The sequence below is a fragment of the Salmo trutta genome, chromosome 7, assembly GCF_901001165.1.
Source record: "Salmo trutta chromosome 7, fSalTru1.1, whole genome shotgun sequence".
Classification (NCBI taxonomy): domain Eukaryota; kingdom Metazoa; phylum Chordata; class Actinopteri; order Salmoniformes; family Salmonidae; genus Salmo; species Salmo trutta.
Window position 1 is genome coordinate 2,853,804 of NC_042963.1, and position 19,083 is coordinate 2,872,886.

At 46.5% G+C, this 19,083-nt stretch overlaps 1 protein-coding gene across 2 annotated transcripts in view; it reads left to right on the forward strand.

Moving 5' to 3' along the window:
* The window catches only part of scaper (S-phase cyclin A-associated protein in the ER), a 133,531-nt gene that overhangs the window by 68,935 nt on the left and 45,513 nt on the right, over nt 1–19,083 (forward strand). For both annotated transcript variants that reach the window (XM_029757625.1, XM_029757627.1), the window contains one exon: nt 6,809–6,945. In XM_029757625.1, the coding sequence (XP_029613485.1) occupies nt 6,809–6,945 (137 nt within the window). The remainder of the gene's footprint in view (nt 1–6,808; nt 6,946–19,083) is intronic.

Here is a 19,083-nt window from a genome sequence, read left to right on the forward strand (position 1 = left end):
TTAAAAACTGATGTCAAAGCTGACGTACATACCAATATAACGTGGCATCATTACATGACGTAATGACGCCACGTAACATTTTGCGCTACACGTACAACACAGCATTCCTAACCTAGCCCACAATGTCTACTGTGTGGATCGAGAAGTCAACAAGTCGAGCAGTCATTTGAAAGAGTAAGAAAATTTCAGCGAGACAATTCAAAGGCAAAATCCATTAAAGCCAAGATAATGGAATTCATTGCCCTTGACAATCAACCGTTCTCTTTCGTGGATGATGTTGGCTTTCGCCGACTGGTCGAGCACCGGTACACACTACCAAGTGTGCTATTTTTCAGATGTTGTCCTACCGGAGTTACACAGTAATTGCGTCACTGCTATTAGCTTCACGACATACATACTACTGAACGCCGTTTGGGTTTTTGCGTGTGAAAAAAGATACAGTAGTACTGTCAAAGCTGCACAAAAAAGTCTGCAAACAATCAAACGCCGGCCACGAACGATGTGTTTACAATACTGCGTTGGTAATAAAGCATTATTTGTTCGACCACAACTTCTGGGGTAGCTAGCTTTAGCTTGGTACCTAGCTAGCACCAATACAACCAGCCTGAAAACAATGACCAGTAGAAACTGCAATCATTTTCATTATTCTTAGCAATGATTTGGGAATCCTCATGTGAGTAAGTATTGGCTAAGTTGCCACGTGTTGTTCAGCTATTGAAATTGAACTTCAGTTAATAAAAATAGTTAGCCAGCTACTTAACCCTGTTGCCCAAAGCTAACGTTATAAGCAGCCAGCTAGCTTCATCTGGCTAGTGAGGCTCGACCGGACCGGGTTATGTGTTGTGAAGCTAGCCACAATAAGGATTAGGCACAATAGTGGAATTTGCGGTTTGCCTTCAAAATAAAAGTATGTAATTGACAGTGATGCAAATGAATACAAATAGTAGAATTATGCCATACATTTATTTTGAAGGGTAACCGCAAAGTCCAAAATTGTGGCTAATCCTTATTGTGGCTAGCGTCATACAAATGGGTCCGACCACTATTAATCAAATAAGAACTGTCTTATAAATTACTGCTGTTTTAGATGACTACTGAAACAGATTGTCATTTTGCTATGTTTTTGGAAAATAACATTGTTTGCATCCATGAGCTAGCTAGCTTTTTTTTATGACCAGCACTGTAGGTGCATAAGACAACTTTACCAGCATCATAGCATACGTATCGAGGAATCGTTGTGACATATGAAATACGAGTGATCGTGTAATCAATGTGTAATAATTACGTAATTTATTTGATTTAGGCGTTAAATTATTATTTGACGTGCAGTCATATTCAGGTCCCGATTGGTCAAGAAGCTTATTTGACACGTCAAATAGTGTTATTTGACAGGTCAAATAGTGTTATTTGACACGCAAAGACCCAAACTGCATTCCATAGAAATCCTGGTTGAGAATGAAATGACTGAACAACAAAACAATACAGCAAGTGAAATAAATAGGTTTTGATTATGTTTTACTGGTAATGGGGACATACGTAAATGCCAACAAAATAACTTTTTGGTCTGTGTGTGTGACCTTTATTTAACTAGGCAAGTCAGTTAAGAACAAATTCTTATTTACAATGACGGGCAAATCCGGACGACGCTGGGCCAATTGTGCGCCGCCATATGAGACTCCCAATCACGGCTGGATGTGATACAACCTGGATTCGAACCAGGGATTGTAGTGATGCCTCTTCCACTGAGATGCAGTGCCTTAGATCGCCACGTCCGTGTGTGTTAACTATTTAACTGTACTAGAATGCTTAAAAGGCCGCAAACATTTTAAATATTGGTTACTGTATCGATATCGGGGGGTTTTTGGCAAGGAAAATATTGGATATCGGTATCGGCCAAATATGTCATATCGGTGCATCACTAGTTTCATCCTCACCACCATGCTGGATCTGGCATGTGAGCATTGTGAGAACCACATGAACGCCAAGATAGAAGCTACATCTGCCAAGCAGGCCGCCAAGGCAGCAGGTCCTGCTCTCCCTCTTCCCCAGGCACCACAGCTACCGCTCGGGGAAAAATAAGACACAATGTCAAGTCGGCAGGTGCCTATGAAAACTGTGTGCAGTGCAGCCAATTTGTTTGTGGGGCTTGCTCACACAAAGCCCTGAAGCTGTGTGATGACTGTGGACACGAAGCATAAAGAGAAGATGCGATTGAATCATGCGTAAATGCACGTGTATAAGGGAACAGTGTCTGACACAATCAATAAATGACTGTTTTTATATCTTGTCATGAATATATTTCCACAAATATTTCTTTATGCAATTAATCCTTTACAATTGTCCATGCACTGGTGCTTTTGTTTAGAAATACAGCAAATAAATTCACCTGTGCACCTGCCTGGTTATAATATTATTATTTGTATTTTTTAATTTCTGCCTTGTCAAAAGAAGCTGTAACTGGACATTATTAATTACTATAACTCTTACTAATGAATCTATGAATAAAGTTGATCTAATGGATTACACTGTTTTTATTGTAAGGGAAACTAAAATGGGCTATAGGCCTATGTTTTTTTCTAGAATTATACAAACATATCCTTGACTCTATATAAACAAGTCATTTTCTCCCCAATTTCATGATATCCAATTGGTAGTTACGGTCTTGTCCCATCGCTGCAACTCCCCTACGGACTCGGGAGAGGCGAAGGTCGAGAGCCATGCGTCCTCTGAAACACGACCCTGCCAAGCCGCACTGCTTCATGACTCACTGCTCGCTTAACCTGGAAGCCAGCTGCACCAACGTGTCGGAGGAATCATCGTCCAGCTGGCGAACGCAGTCAGCTTGCAGGCGCCCGGCCCACCACAAGGAGTCGCTAGAGCGCGTTGGGACAGGGAAATCCCGTCCGGCCAAACCCTCTCCTAACCCGGACGATGCTGGACCAATTGTGCGCCGCCTCATGGGTGTCATGGCCGGCTGTGAAACAGCCTGCGATCGAACCCGGGTCTGTTGTGATGCCACAAGCACTGCGATGCAGTGCCTTAGAACGCTGTGCCACTCAGGAGGCCCCATGAATATTTATTAATGCAATTAATCCTTTACAATAGTTTATGAACTTTTTTATTATTATTAAGTTATTCATCAAGCATGTTTGCGTGCCTTGCATATGCATCTGATGCATATGCTAAAGATGAACACCCGGCAACCTTCTCTAGCGGGTACTTACAGTGCATTCGGAAAGTATTCTGACCGCTTCTCTTTTTCCACACTTTGTTACACCCTTATTCTAAAATGGATTTAAAAAATGTATTCCCCTTCGTCAATCTACACACAATACCCCATAATTACAAAGCAAAAACTGTTTTTTAGATATATATTTTTTTTACTAATTTATAAAAAAATACAGAAATATTACATTTACATAAGTATTCAGACCCTTTACTCAGTACTTTGTTGAAGCACCTTTGGCATTAATTACAGCGAGCCTTCTTGGGTATGACACTACAAGCTTGGCACGCCTGTATTTGGGGAGTTTCTCCCATTCTTCTCTACAGATCTTGTCAAGCTCTGTCAGGTTGGATGGGGATCGTCGCTGTACAGCTATTTCCAGGTCTCTCCAGAGATGTTCGAGTTGGTTCAAGTCCGGGCTCCGGCTGGGCCACTCAAGGACATTCAGATGCTTGTCCCGATGCCACTCCTGCATTGTCTTGGCTGTGTGCTTAGGGTCGTAGTCTTGTTGGAAGGTGAACCTTTGCCCCAGTCTGAGAACCTGCTCCAGAGTGCTCAGGACTTCATCAAGTGTCTCTCTGTTCTTTGCTCCGTTCATCTTTCCCTCGATCCTGACTGGTCTCCTAGTCCATGCCGCTGAACAACATCCCCACAGCATGATGCTGTCACCACCATGCTTCAGCGTAGGGATGGTATTGGCCAGGTTATGAGCGGTGCCTGGTTTACTCCAGACGTGATGCTTTGTATTCAGGCCAAAGAGTTCAATCTTGGTTTCATCAGACCAGAGAATCTTGTTTCTGGGAGTCCTTTAGGTGCTTTCGTCTTGCCACTTTACCATAAAGGCCTAATTAGTGGAGTGCTTCAGAGAACGTTGTCCATCTGGAAGATCCTCCCATCTTCACAGAGGAAATCTGGAGGTCTGTCAGAGTAACCATTGGGTTCTTGGTCACCTCCCCATCCAACCTGACGGAGCTTGAGAAGATCTGCAGAGGAGAATGGGAGAAACTCCCCAAATACAGGTGTGCTGTAATGCTGTAACTGCTGCCAAAGGTGCTTCAACCAAGTACTGAGTAAAGGGTCTGAATACTTATGTAAATGTGATGTTTTTGTATTTTTTTTTATTTATACACTGCTCAAAAAAATAAAGGGAACACTTAAACAACACAATGTGACTCCAAGTCAATCACACTTCTGTGAAATCAAACTGTCCTCTTAGGAAGCAACACTGATTAACAATACATTTCACATGCTGTTGTGCAAATGGAATAGACAACAGGTGGAAAAAAATAAAGGGAACACTTAAACAACACATCCTAGATCTGAATGAAAGAAATAATCTTATTAAATACTTTTTTCTTTACATAGTTGAATGTGCTGACAACAAAATCACAGAAAAATAATAAATTAAAATCCAATTTATCAACCCATGGAGGTCTGGATTTGGAGTCACTCTCAAAATTAAAGTGGAAAACCACACTACAGGCGGATCCAACTTTGATGTAATGTCCTTAAAACAAGTCAAAATGAGGCTCAGTAGTGTGTATGGCTTCCATGTGCCTGTATGACCTCCCTACAATGCCTGGGCATGCTCCTGATGAGGTGGCGGATGTTCTCCTGAGGGATCTCCTCCCAGACCTGGACTACAGCATCCGCCAACTCCTGGACAGTCTGTGGTGCAACGTGGCGTTGGTGGATGGTGCGAGACATGATGTCCCAGATGTGCTCAATTGGATTCAGGTCTGGGGAACAGGCGGGCCAGTCCATAGCATCAATGCCTTCCTCTTGCAGGAACTGCTGACACACTCCAGCCACATGAGGTCTAGCATTGTCTTGCATTAGGAGGAACCCAGGGCCAACCGCACCAGCATATGGTCTCACAAGGGGTCTGAGGATCTCATCTCGGTACCTAATGGCAGTCAGGCTACCTCTGGCGAGCAAATGGAGGGCTGTGCGGCCCCCCAAAGAAATGCCACCCCACACCATGACTCCACGGCGTCTCCAGACTCTGTCACGTCTGTCACGTGCTCAGTGTGAACCTGCTTTCATCTGTGAAGAGCACAGGGCGCCAGTGGCGAATTTGCCAATCTTGGTGTTCTCTGGCAAATGCCAAGCGTCCTGCACGGTGTTGGGCTGTAAGCACAACCCCCACCTGTGGACGTCGGGCCCTCATACCACCCTCATGGAGTCTGTTTCTGACCGTTTGAGCAGACACATGCACATTTGTGGCCTGCTGGAGGTCATTTTGCAGGGCTCTGGCAGTGCTTCTCCTGCTCCTCCTTGCACAAAGTCGGAGGGTAGCGGTCCTGCTGCTGGGTTGTTGCCCTTCTACGGCCTCCTCCACATCTCCTGATGTACTGGCCTGTCTCCTGGTAGCGCCTCCTGCTCTGGACACTACGCTGACAGACACAGCAAACCTTCTTGCCACAGCTCGCATTGATGTGCCATCCTGGATGAGCTGCACTACCTGAGCCACTTGTGTGGGTTGTAGACTCTGTCTCATGCTACCACTAGAGTGAAAGCACCGCCAGCATTCAAAAGTGACCAAAACATCAGCCAGGAAGCATAGGAACTGAGAAGTGGTCTGTGGTCCCCACCTGCAGAACCACTCCTTTATTGGGGGTGTCTTGCTAATTGCCTATAATTTCCACCTGTTGTCTATTCCATTTGCACAACAGCATGTGACATTTATTGTCAATCAGTGTTGCTTCCTAAGTGGACAGTTTGATTTCACAGAAGTGTGATTGACTTGGAGTTACATTGTGTTGTTTAAGTGTTCCCTTTATTTTTTTGAGCAGTGTATATTAGACACAGTATTTGCAGCATACTGAAGTTGTACTGCAGTTATACTGCACTCTGACTGCAATATTTTTTCGTAAGGGTCCCTCTGATCAGGTTGATAACAAATCAATAAGTCGAAACAGTGAAGCCGTAAGAATTGATTCCCGATCCTGTTTGTGATCGCTATTGCTCATGGATTATTGAGCACTTTAGCACATGGTTAACTGTAGGTCTTCTCTAGCTCTAGTGTGCTTATGATAACACCGTTCTTTCAAGGGTTTCTTCTGAAACCCCTATTCAAGCAGCAGGTGCACTGCCAACACTTAACAAAATAAATGGAATGCCTCATGCAGGCCAGGCTGCTGAATGGATACTGTTATCTAGTTAGACCATTCCATCCTCTAGGATTCTGGATGACAGCATAATTGGGTAATTTATTTTTTTGCACATACATCATGTTTTTTAAATTGGGTTTCATCCCTCTGTCTCCTGGTGGAGATATCAGCAGCATCTGATCTGACAGACCTGGTGTGGCACATTCTAGACTGGAAGCAAAACCTCTACCTAATTCAGCATTACCATGGGTGCCAGGCAGCAGGTGGACTCACAGGCTTCTCAGTGCCAGAGGTTATGTCTACCAAGGAAAAATGGGACCCTAGATAATTGCCTGCCTTTTTCATTTAACCTTCTTTCCTCACTCCTTGTGTCCATTACAATTTCATATCAGCATCACATTTGCTTACACTGTTGGACACATTTTTAATAATGAGATTAGTTGTAATGAAATGTTTGCATGTGTTTCAGGAGCATCTTTCCTTAAAGAAGTACATAGTGGACATTGTGACGGACAGCACTGTCTCCTCTGAGAGTGTGAAGGACGGAGAGGAGAGGCAGAAGGCACGCAAGAAGGCAAAGAAGCTCCGCGGACGCATGAACTCCAGGTGATGCATCCATCTGTCCCTCTTCTCTCCCCCTCGCTCTCTCTCCCCCTCCCTGTCTGTGACACCCTCTCAGGCACAGAGGACAGCGCTGCCTTCGGCGGGGTGCTTTGAGTGACAAGGCGATGGAAGCAGACGTTATGTGCATCACAGCTGTCCACAGAATAACACTGATGAGCTTAATTTATGGCCACTTTCTGTGATTGGGGAAGAAAAATGGTTATCGATCTGAGGCCCTGGCTTTCACCTGTTAAGAGCTCTCCCCCTAATTGCTGCCAGGGTTCTGCCAAAACTGAAGCCGCCTCCAGTGGACAATAGTATGTTAAAGTATGTGTAAACCGTGCCTATTTTTCTTTCTCCGGGCTATTGATTTTTAAATGAAGTATCAAAGAAAATCAATAGTAATCAACAAATAGGAGGCAACGCGCCTCCGTGTCAGATCCCAAGCATGGGCTCAATCAGTTTAGTAGCCTGTCACAACAAGGGAGGAAGGAAGGGGTTGGGGGGCAGGATAGGGACACGGCAGAGTAGAGAGAAAGTTGTGGGGTGTGCTGTTTGTCACTGGGCAGGTTGGACTGTGGCGGCCTGGGGGGTGCAGCACCTGAAATGACATGCGTCTTATGCGCGTCGTTAACTCTTACGAGCAAACGGTCCTGTATTGTAGTCACTTTTATTATCAGGACACTCACTCACCTTGTGATGGATCCACTTTGTTATACAGTCTATTTTTAGCAGCGCCCGCTAACATTTTAACTTAACTCAGCTTCTCATTATATGTCTGACTTATGTTTTATTTAAAGGGGACTGGTTGAGGGGGCAGAAGTATCCAACATATTAAATATTTAGTACTTTATTCTATAGTACTTCACTTTCAGTGAAGTTTGTCATGAGTGTTTCTGTTCCCTTATGGAGGAGCTTGCTGCTGAGAAAGTGACATGATCTGCCTCTGTTCACCAGCTCCATCCCCAGCCCTCTCTCTCTCTCAGCCCCAGCCCTAACCCTGCTGAGACTAGCACTCAGAGGCACAAGGCTTTTAGAGGTAGTAAATAACACAAAGCCCCAACTAGCATAAAGGTGAGCAGTTCCACCGCTGAGTGGAAATGAGCCGTTTTATTGGAGCATGGCAGGGTGTCTGTAAAATGCAAGAGATGTTTTCATTGGACTCTGAGGCGGGCTTTTATCCCCTCCATCATAAACTGCTGAACACAGTTTAACCCACATTTTTGCAGTTTGGCTCTCTTTTTTCCTGTAATATTGGGCTGCTTTTCTGATGAAAATATGCTCTTGAAAAGGCATGTAAGTAGCATGTCATTTTGCGTCGGGATGCGTTCTGAACTTTGAAACATGGATTTGGAAGTGTGTACCTGCTCCTGTAGTGGAAGCCGTTTGGCTGTAGCCCGCTGTGTGTGTTTCCCTTGGCTGGGAACAGAGTCAGTAGTGTGTTAGTGGAGCTCAGAAGGAGGTGGGCACACAAAGACACCCCTGTGTGGAACCTGGATAGGTCATCACAGCAATACTCATTTCACCCAGTAGAGGAGCTGAAGGGGTCCATATACACACAATGTTCCTGTGAGATGAGGCCCCAGGGAAACCACTAGAGGTTTCAGGCTCATCAAGCCGACTTGTAGTTAAAACAACCTGTCCATTTGGGTGCACCCCGACTGTTTAGCTGTTTTGCCATAATGCACAGTATATACAGTAACACAGCATCAAACAGTATACATGTAACAATATAAAACTAAATTGGCTACTTTTTGCCTCCAAAAGTAGACATTTTTACAGCATTGGCTTCCTTTAGTCAGTCAGGGCCAGCCCAGTCCAGATTAATAAAAGAGCAGACTGTGATGAATTGATTATTAGTTCTGCATTGTAGATTTGTGCTTTTTCTCTTATTGCTGATTACTAATATTTATAGCCGCAGCCCATTTAGCCGAGCCTGCTGCGGAGCATGATGAATGGCTCAGCAATTGCTCCCCGTTTAACCTGGGTGGGTGTAAACCTGTCAGAGATGAATATTGTAATATTAGGAATGACAAACGGGCCAGGTATAGTTCAAGTTCTGGTGAAGCAGCAGCATTTTTTTATTCAGTCGTCTTGGAGGACATGTTAAATAATGTGATAGAATGATGGACCTCCGTCACCCCACTAGCCGTTTAGCTGATCGGTTTACTCAGAGTGGCTATAGAATTTAAGGACCCTGACCTTGCCTTCACACCAGGCTCTGAATATCTCGGAGTAATGCCTCTTTGGTAATGCAATTTATGGTCTGTTCTCACGGTAAACAATCTTTCTGTTTTCATACATTCGGAAAAGACAGTAGCGTTTCATGTTAAGTTTCTCTCAGAATTGTGAAAATGCATACATCCTTGTTTAATCCAGTAGTCTTTGTGTGGGAATGTACGTACACAACTAGGTTTCACATGGGGGCAACATTTTTTGGAGCTAGTAGTCGGCGGGCCAGAACGTAATTGGCATATAAAATATTAGCACAATTAATAGGGCTACACAACAAATTGAACAAAATGTTTTAACACATCTGATGAGTACATCATTTAAATGACAGTAACATAATAATTTTGATATGATTACACTAATAAAATCCCCAACGTTTCTATTAAGTTATTATTGTTGTCTATTTCTCTGTGCTGTGATTAGTGGGGAGAAACAGGTCTACGTAGCCTACTGTAGGCTATACTTTTTTGGAATGGCCACATTAGTTCAGAACAATTAGCTTGCTAGCAAGAGAAAATGTCACTTTCAAAGTAGAACCACTTCATCCACTACCTATCTACTACGAACATTAACCACTCCTATCAAAAGAAAGGTGGATAATGAAAATCGAAGTTTCAGGAAAGAATGGACAGAGATATGCGTTCATCTTACAATCTTTCGCCAGTGTCTTATTTGCAATGAAAATGTCGCTGTTTGAATTATTTGTTATCTCAGACGTCATTATGAATCTATGCATGGCACTTTCAAAGTGGCCTTCCCGGCCCAGACAGAGAAATTGAAGTGTTAACTGCTAGCTACACACACGGCACAAGAATGCTCCTTTGTGGCCTGACCCAACAATAGGTCACAAGTGCCTCCCGGGTTTTAACCAAACACAACATGCCCTTCACAGACGCGCAGGTATTTTGGTATATGGTGACAGTTTTGGAGGAACTGTCAAACAGGTGCCCCTGCCTGTGTCAACAGCCGGCCGCTACATCTGTGCACTGGCGGATGATGTGCATAGGATTGTTCTAGAGGGGCTCAATCAGGCTGAGCATTTTTCACTGGCTATTAATTAGTACTGACAACACTGACGGAAGCACAGTTGTGTGTGTACATGTCTGTTATTTTGATGGAAATGAATTTCAAGAATAGCTGCTGGCACTGATTCCCCTCAAAGAACACCACCGGAGACATCATATTCACAAAGCTGGAAGAATTTTTACACAATTTTTACCTTTATTTAACTAGGCACGTCAGTTAAGAACAAATTCTTATTTTCAATGACGGCCTTGGAGCGGTGGGTTAGCTGCCTTGTTCAGGGGCAGAACGACAGATTTTTACCTTGTCAGCTCGGGGATTCGATCTTGCAACCTTTCGGTTACTAATCCAACGCTCAAACCACTAGGCTACCTGCCGCCTAGTGTGCTGTGTGCCAGACTAAACGGGGATGGATAAAGTAATGCGCATATTCAACTTTGTCAGGTAGACGTCAAGCACCCAACACCATCTTCTACGCAAGCTTGACAGAATCAGAGAAGGCCACCCACGATCTCCTGCTTCGCAACGATGTGCGTTGGCTGAGTAAAGGGAACGCACTGGAGAGGTTCTGTGAGCTGCATGACTAGGTTGTGGATTTTCTCAGAAAAAGCTAAATGAGGGCAGCATCTGACCACCTGCGTATTGCTTTTTTGGGTGACATTGTCACTTAAACAGGTTAAATTTGCAGTTACAATGAAGAGGGAAAACATTTGTGGACATGGTGGAAAACCTGGAGACCTTTACTAGGAAGCTTGAGTTGGTCAACTTGGACTTGTCATCTGGAAGGCTACTGCACTTTGGCACACTGAAGAAACGAAACGCAGAGGGACCAGGCCGCAGCATTGTCACAGAGGTGATGGAAGACTTCAAACAGCTGAGGGACAACTTCTCCTAGTGCCTGTGTGCGGTTTGAGTGGCATGCTCAGAGGAATACAGCACAATAAAAAAACGTACATTTTATGTGCTAACAATATTTGGTACGACTTACACCTGCGAGTCCTCCTTTTCCTCTTATGAATGCAATCAAGACTCATGACAGGAACCGGCTTTCACATAATCGAGGACTGCTTGCGCATCAAAATCACATCCATCTCAACCGACATCCACTAGATTGTGTCCGAGGGGAAATGCAACTTTTCCCATTGAGTAAGTAACTTAGTAGCCTAGTTGACTGTATTTAGTAAATACTGTCATTATTGTGAGTGCTTATCCAAGGCTATTTAGGTCTCATGCTGACAGTATTTTCTGTTTGTTCATTCATTACAGGAGCAGCCTAGCCCGAGTGTAACGAAGTCGCTGTGAGTCGAGGTGCAGATGAAACGTTTAATAAAACTACAAACATGGAACGAGACAACATAACAGTAGTGCGTATGCATAAACACGGGATCAATACTGACTGGGGATTGAACCTAAGGGAATGCCAGATATAGGGGAGGTGTTGGAGTTCAGGTGTGCCCCATGACGTACAGGTGTGTGTAATAATTGATGCCAGGTGTGGGTAATGACAGATCTTGTGGTTAGTATACCGGTGACGTTGAACGCCGGCAGGGAGGAGCAGGTGTAGATGTGACAGTACCCCCCCCCCCCCACTGCTCCAGCCACAGGATGACGCCAACCAGAGGGACGGCCCCGATGATAAGTAGCGGGCTGGTCCGGGCGGCGAAGGTGGAAATCACGGATGATGTTGGGATCCAGAATGTCCTCCACCGGAACCCAACACCGCTTCTCTGGGCCATACCCCTCCCAGTCCACCAGGTACTGAAGCCGACCCCCACAATGTCGGGAGTCCAGTAGAGATCTGACAGCATAAGCCAGACTACTCTCGATGTGGAGGGGTGTCGTGGGGGACAGCATCAGCTAGGGGACCAGGAACCACCGGCCTGAGAAGGGAGACGTGAGATACGGTAGTTATTGGGAAGCTCTAACCTATACGTCACCTCGTTGATCCTCCGGAGAACCTTGAACGGCCCCACAACCGGGGATTCTGCGGTGGCGGCGCTGCGGTGGTGGTCTGCCTGCTCCTTTTGACGGTGGACGGCGCGCTGGAGTCTCACATGAGCATCGCTCCACATTTATTCAGTGCGCCTGAACCACTCATCAACCACAGGAGCTTCAATCTGACCCTGACGGAGCCCGGGCCGGCTGAAAACCCAGAACACACTGGAAGGGGGTCAACCCAGTGGAGCAGTGAGGTAGCGAGTTCTGGGCATACTCTGCCCATGAAAGGAATCGAGCCCACTCTCCCTGATGGTCCTGACAGTGGCTCCTCAGGAACCTCCCCAGCTCCTGGTTCATCCTCTCCACCTGCCCGTTGGACTGAGACCTCGAGCTTCTCCATAAAGGCTCTCCATACCCGTGATGTGAATTTGGGGCCACGGTCAGAGACGATGTCCTCCGAAAAACCATAATGCAGGAAGACCTGCTGGAATAGTGCCTCTGCGACCTGGAGAGCAGTAGGGAGACCAGGAAGAGGGATTAAACGACAGGATTTAGAAAATCTATCCACAACCACCAAAATGGTGGTGAAACCGTCAGAGGGGGGTTCGGTAACCAAATCAATGGCTATATGGGACCAGGGATGCTGAGGCACGGGAAGGGGAAGGAGTTTCCCTGCTGGAGTGTTCCAGGGGGATTTGGTTTGGGCACATGCGGAATAGGAGTTGACGTAGCGACTGACGTCCTGCGCCAAAGTGGGCCACCAGTACTTCTCAGAGATGGAGTAGTGCAATAAATACCTGGATGTCTAGCAACGATAGCTGTGTGTGCCCAGGTCAGCAGCCGGTCCCTTATCCCCATGGGAACGTAGATGAGCTCAGGAGGACAGGTAAGGGGTGCGGACTCCCTCTCCAAAGCCTGGCGAGTGTCCATATCTTGTCCCAGACCACTGGAGCTACAACTCCGTAGGAAAGGATTACAGGTGCACTCTGGACAGGACCCTCTCCCGAATCGTAGAGACTGGACAGGGCATCGACCTTGGTGTTCTTTGAACCTGGGCGATAGGTCAGCGTGAAGTTGAACCTTGTGAAGAAAAGGGCCCACCTTGCTTTAGTGCGGATTCAGCCTCGCTGTCCGTATGTATGTACTCCAGGTTCCAATGGTCGGTGAGGATGACAAATGGTTCCTTGGCGCCCTCCAGCCAGTGTCTCCACTAATGCCAACTTCACTGCCAGGAGCTCTCGATCGCCGACGCCGTCGTATTCCTCTCCATGTGCATATTCTTAGAGTAATATGCACAAGGATTCCATTTCTGTGGCTTACCCTGTTGTTGAGACAAAACTGCCCCCACGCCCACCTCTGACGCGTCCACCTCCACCACAAAGGATATCATGGGATCTGGGTGTTAGAGCAATGTTAGAGCAATGTCCCTTGAGGAGACGCAAGGCCTCGTCGGCTGCTGGGGTCCACACCAACCTACAGGGCCCACCCTTGAGGTGAGAGGGGCGGCGACAGAGCTGACATTCCTGATGAAACAGCAGTAGAATTTGGTAACCCCAAAAACTGTTGTAACCCTTTTATGGTGGTTGGGACTGGCCATGACCTGACCACATCTACCTTCCTGTTGTCCATCCACACTACTTGCTGGCTGATTTGGTAGCCTAAGAAGGAGACAGCCCTCTAATGAAATTGGTACTTCTCAGCCTTGACGAACAGGTGGTTAGCCAGGAGATGTTTCAGGACTGCTCGAACGTGAGTGATGTGATCCTCCAGGGTAGCCGAGTAGACCAAGATGTAATCGATTTACACGACGACCTGGAATCCGAGCATGTCCCTGAACACCTCGTTAACGAATGCCTGGAACACTGACGGAGCGTTGGCTAAACTAAATGGCATCACCAAGTACTCGTAGTGACCAGACATTGTGCTAAACGCAGTCTTCCCCCCTCCCGGATGCGGATGAGATTGTAAGCACTCCGCAGGTCCTGTTTGGTTAAAGAACCAGGCCTCGCGGAGCTGTTCAATGGCTGCCGGCACCAAAGGCGGAGGGTAACGGTACTTCTTGGTGATTTTGTTGAGTCCTCGGTAATCAATACATGGATGTAACCCTCCATCCTTTTTGGTCACGAAGATGAAACCAGCCGACGCAGAAGTGGACGTGCAGATGAAACCTTGTTGAAGCGCCTCTTTGATGTAATCCTCCATGGCCTGGGTCTTAGCCACCGACAGAGGGTAAATGCATCTGTGCGGAGGCTCAGACCCTGCCAGCAGTTCGATGGCACAGTCCCAGGGGTGATGAGGGTGAAGACCGGTGGCGCGGGTCTTGGAGAATACCTCCTGCAGGTCCTAGTATACCTCCGGGATGTTGGGCTGAAGGGCAACCACAGGACTCTCAACCGACTTGGAACCACAGGGAATGGGGAAGCAGGTCCTCCGGCATTCGGGTGACCAGTCTGTGATTCGCATCCTCGACCATGAGATGGTGGGGTTATGGCGTTGAAGCCAAGGGAGGCCGATTTTGTGACCCGGTGCACTGGTGATGAAGGGGATGTTCTCCTGATGAATGGACTCCACGGTGAGGGTGAGTGGTTGGGTGATGTGTGTGTGTGTGTGTGATGGTTCCGGATCCTAATGGCCAATTATCAAGGGCTTGAACTGGAAAAGGAGAGGAGAGCGGATAGGAGATGATGTTAAGAGATGAGGCAAGGGTCTGGTCAGTAAAATTCCCCGCTGCATCGGAATCCACTAACGCTGTAGACACAGTACATGAGGGACAGTCAACTAGTGTGATGGACACCAAAAAGAGTTTAGCAGAAATTGATGAAGATGGAATACTCACTCCTGCCCTATGAGGTGGAAGATCACGTGATCGTCCCTCTGCTCGTGGATCCCGGATTAGGAAGTGCCGGACACCGCTGGATCTGGTGGCCTCCTTGTCCACAATACAGACAGAGCCCCAGCTGTCTGCGTCGTTCCGCCGTGGGGAGGTGTGAGACCCCTACCTCCATGGGTTCAGGCTCTGATCCAGAGTGTTCCCTGAGGGAGGGAGAGAAGCGATGAGAGTACCGACGCTCCAGTAGTAGGTTATCCAGACGGATGGCCATCACAATGAGTGCGTCCAAAGTGAGGTTGTCGTCTCGAAAGGCCAGTTCCGTCTGGACCTCCTTGCCCAGACCTCTTCGGAATAGCGTACGAAGCGCCGGCTCGTTCCATCCGCTGGATGCTGCTACTGTCCGGAAAATGAGCGTGTACTCGGCAGCTGTCTGGTCCCTCTTGCGTAATTGGAGTAAGCGCTCACCCCACTCTCTGCCCTCCAGGGGATGATCGAAGCTGCATTTGAATCTAGCTCATCTCCTCTCTCCCAGACGGCTGTGGCCCATTCCAAAGCCTGCCCAGTCAGCAGAGAAATAACAGTGGCAACCTTGGAGCTCTCGGTGGTGGGGACTCCCCTCTGGTGCGTAAAGTAGAGGGAGCACTGAAGTAGGAAGCCATGGCATTTAGATGGGGTGTCGTCATACTTATCTGGGAGGGACAAATGGGCATCGCTGACCTCAGTAGGTTGCTGAATGGGCTGTTGTGCTGGGTCGACTGGTTGTCGAGTATCCTCCGCTAGGGGAGGAGCGGGTGTAGTGGTGATGCCGAGACTCCTGATACAGACATTAACAGACATCGCCTTTTTTTCTTTAAATAATTGTTTTATGTAGGATGCTACATTTTGGGCTAGCTGTCATTGTAAGTAGGCCTAATTAAAACATCCCACTTCTATTAGGCCACATTTCTTTATTGTGAAAGATGCTGTTAAGCCTCAGCTAGTTGTTGTCATTTTATATAGGCCTAGGTTTAGAAGAAATAAACTCCAATTAAGCCCTCTTCTTGTTTGTAAAGTCAAATTGAAATGAAGATTATTGTTGAAATTAATTACTCGACTGGTGTAGTTTTTCTCCATTTCTCTGTTTACTGTCGCCTGCATTCTCTTTCCTCATGAATAAAGTTAACATGTAACTTTTGCATTATTTAGGTGGGGTAACTTCCTTCCTGCATCGTAGGTCCGAGTTTTTGAAATTATTATAATAAAAAATTATAGTATTCATCATTAATTTGAGGGGGCCAAATAATATTGCTGGCGGGCCACACTGACCTACAGTGACAGTCTGCTCTGGAGCCCTGTGTTTCTGATCGAATTATCTTCCATTAACCCATCCAAATCCCTCTACAATACTGTATGATATTACATTTGCAAACGCAGGTTTTTTCACAGAGCACTGTATGGATGTCGAATGTCTTAGACGTGACTAAATCCTGGCTTAGGAAGGCCACCAAAAATCCTGAAATTTCCATCCCTAACTATAACATTTTCCGACGAGATAGAACTGCCAAAGGGGGCGGAGTTGCAATCTACTGCAGAGATAGCCTTTAGAGTTCTGTCATACTATCCAGGTCTGTGCCCAAACAATTCGAGCTTCTACTTTTAAAAATCCACCTTTCCAGAAACAAGTCTCTCACCGTTGCCGCTTGTTATAGACCCCAATCGGCCCCCAAATGTGCCCTGGACACCATATGTGAATTGATCGCTCCCCATCTATCTTCAGAGTTGGTACTGTTAGGTGACCTAAACTGGGACATGCTTAACACCCCGGCCGTCCTACAATCTAAGCTAGATACCCTCAATCTCATGCAAATCATCAAGGATCTCAGCGATCACTGCCTCATTGCCTGCGTGTGTACTGGGTCCGCGGTCAAACGACCACCCCTCATCACTGTCAAACGCTCCCTAAAACACTTCAGCAAGCAGGCCTTTCTAATCGACCTGGCCCGGGTATCCTGGAAGGATATTGACCTCATCCCGTCAGTAGAGGATGCCTGGTTGCTCTTCAAAAGTGCTTTCCTCTCCATCTTAAATAAGCATGCCCCATTTCAAAAAATGTAAAACTAAGAACAGATATAGCCCTTGGTTCACCCCAGACTTGACTGCCCTTGACCAGCACAAAAACATCCTGTGGCGTTCTGCATTAGCATCGAATAGCCCCCGCGATATGCAACCTTTCAGGGATGTCAGGAACCAATATTCTCAGTCAGTTAGGTAAGCTAAGGCTAGCTTTTTCAAACAGAAATTTGCTTCTTGTAGCAGTAATTCCAAAACGTTTTGGGAAACTGTAAAGTCCATGGAGAATAAGAGCTCTCCCTCCCAGCTGCCCACTGCACTGAGGATAGGAAACACTGTCACCACCAATAAATCTACGATAATCGATAATTTCAATAAGCATTTTTCCACGGCTGGCCATGCTTTCCACCTGGCTACCCCTACCCTGGCCAACATCTCGGCACCCCCTGCAGCAACTTGCCCCCCCCCCCGCTTCTCCTTCACCCAAATCCAGACAGCTGATGTTCTGAAATAACTGCAAAATCTGGATCCCTACAAATCAACTGGGCAAGACAATCTGGACCCTCTCTTTAGAAAATTATCCGCCAAAATTGTTGCAACCCCTATTACTAGCCTATTCAACCTCTCTTTCGTATCATCTGAGATTCCCAAATATTGGAAAGCTGCCGGGGTCATCCCCCTCTTCAAAAGGGGGAGACACTCTAGACCCAAACTGTTACAGACCTATATCCATCCTGCCTTTTTAAATTCTTCGAAAGCCAAGTTAATAAACATATCACCAACCATTTCGAATCCCACCATACCTTCTCCACTATGCAATCTGGTTTCAGAGCTGGTCATGGGTGCACCTCAGCCACGCTCAAGGTCCTAAATGATATCATAAGCGCCATCAATAAAAGACAGTACTGTGCAGCCGTCTTCATCGACCTGGCCAAGGCTTTCGACTCTGTCAATCCCCGCATTCTTATTGGCAGACTCAACACCCTTGCCTTCTCAAACGACTGCCTTGCCTGGTTCACCAACTACTTCTCTGATAGAGTTCAGTGTGTCAAATTGGAGGGCCTGTTGTCCGGACCTTTGGCAGTGTCCATGGTGGTGCCACAGGGTTTAATTCTCGGGCCGACTCTTTTCACTGTAAATATCAATGATGTTGCTTATGCTGCTTGTGATTCTCTGATCCACCTCTACGCAGACGACATCATTCTGTATACATCTGGCCCTTTGGACACTGCGCTAACAAATCTCCAAACGATCTTCAACACCATACAACACTCCTTCCGTGGCCTCCAACTGCTTTGAAATGCTAGTAAAACTAAGTGTATGCTCTTCAACCAATTGCTGCCCGCACCCTCCCGCCCGACTAGCATCACTACTCTGGACGGTTCTGACCTAGAATATGTGGACAACTACAAATTCCTAGGTGTCTGGTTAGACTGTAAACTCTCCTTCCAGACTCACATTAAGCATCTCCAATCCAAAATTCAATCTTGAATCAGCTTCCTATTTCGTAGCAAAGCCTCCTTCACTAATGCCGCCAAACATACCCTCATAAAACTGAATATCCTACCGATCCTTGACTTCGGCAATGTCATTTACAAAATAGCCCCCAACACTCTTCTCAGCAAACTGGATGTAGTCTATCACCGTGCCATCTGCTTTATTACCAAAGCCCTATATACTACCATCACTGCAACCTGTATGCTCTCGTTGGCTGGCCCTCGCTACATATCCGTCGCCAAACCCACTGGCTCCAGGTTATCTATAAGTCTTTGCTAGGTAAAGCTCCACCTTAGCTCAGCTCACTGGTCACCATAGCAACACCCACCCGTAGCACATGCTCCAGCAGGTATATTGCACTGGTCATCCCCAAAGCCAACACTTCCTTTGGCCGCCTTTCCTTCCAGTTCTCTGCTGCTATTGACTGGAACGAATTGCAAAAATCTTTGAAGCTGGAGACATATCTCCCTCTCTAACTTTAAGCATCAGTTGTCTGAGCAGCTTACCGATCACTGTACCTGTACACAGACAATCTGTAAATAGCACACCCGACTACCTCATCCCCATATTAT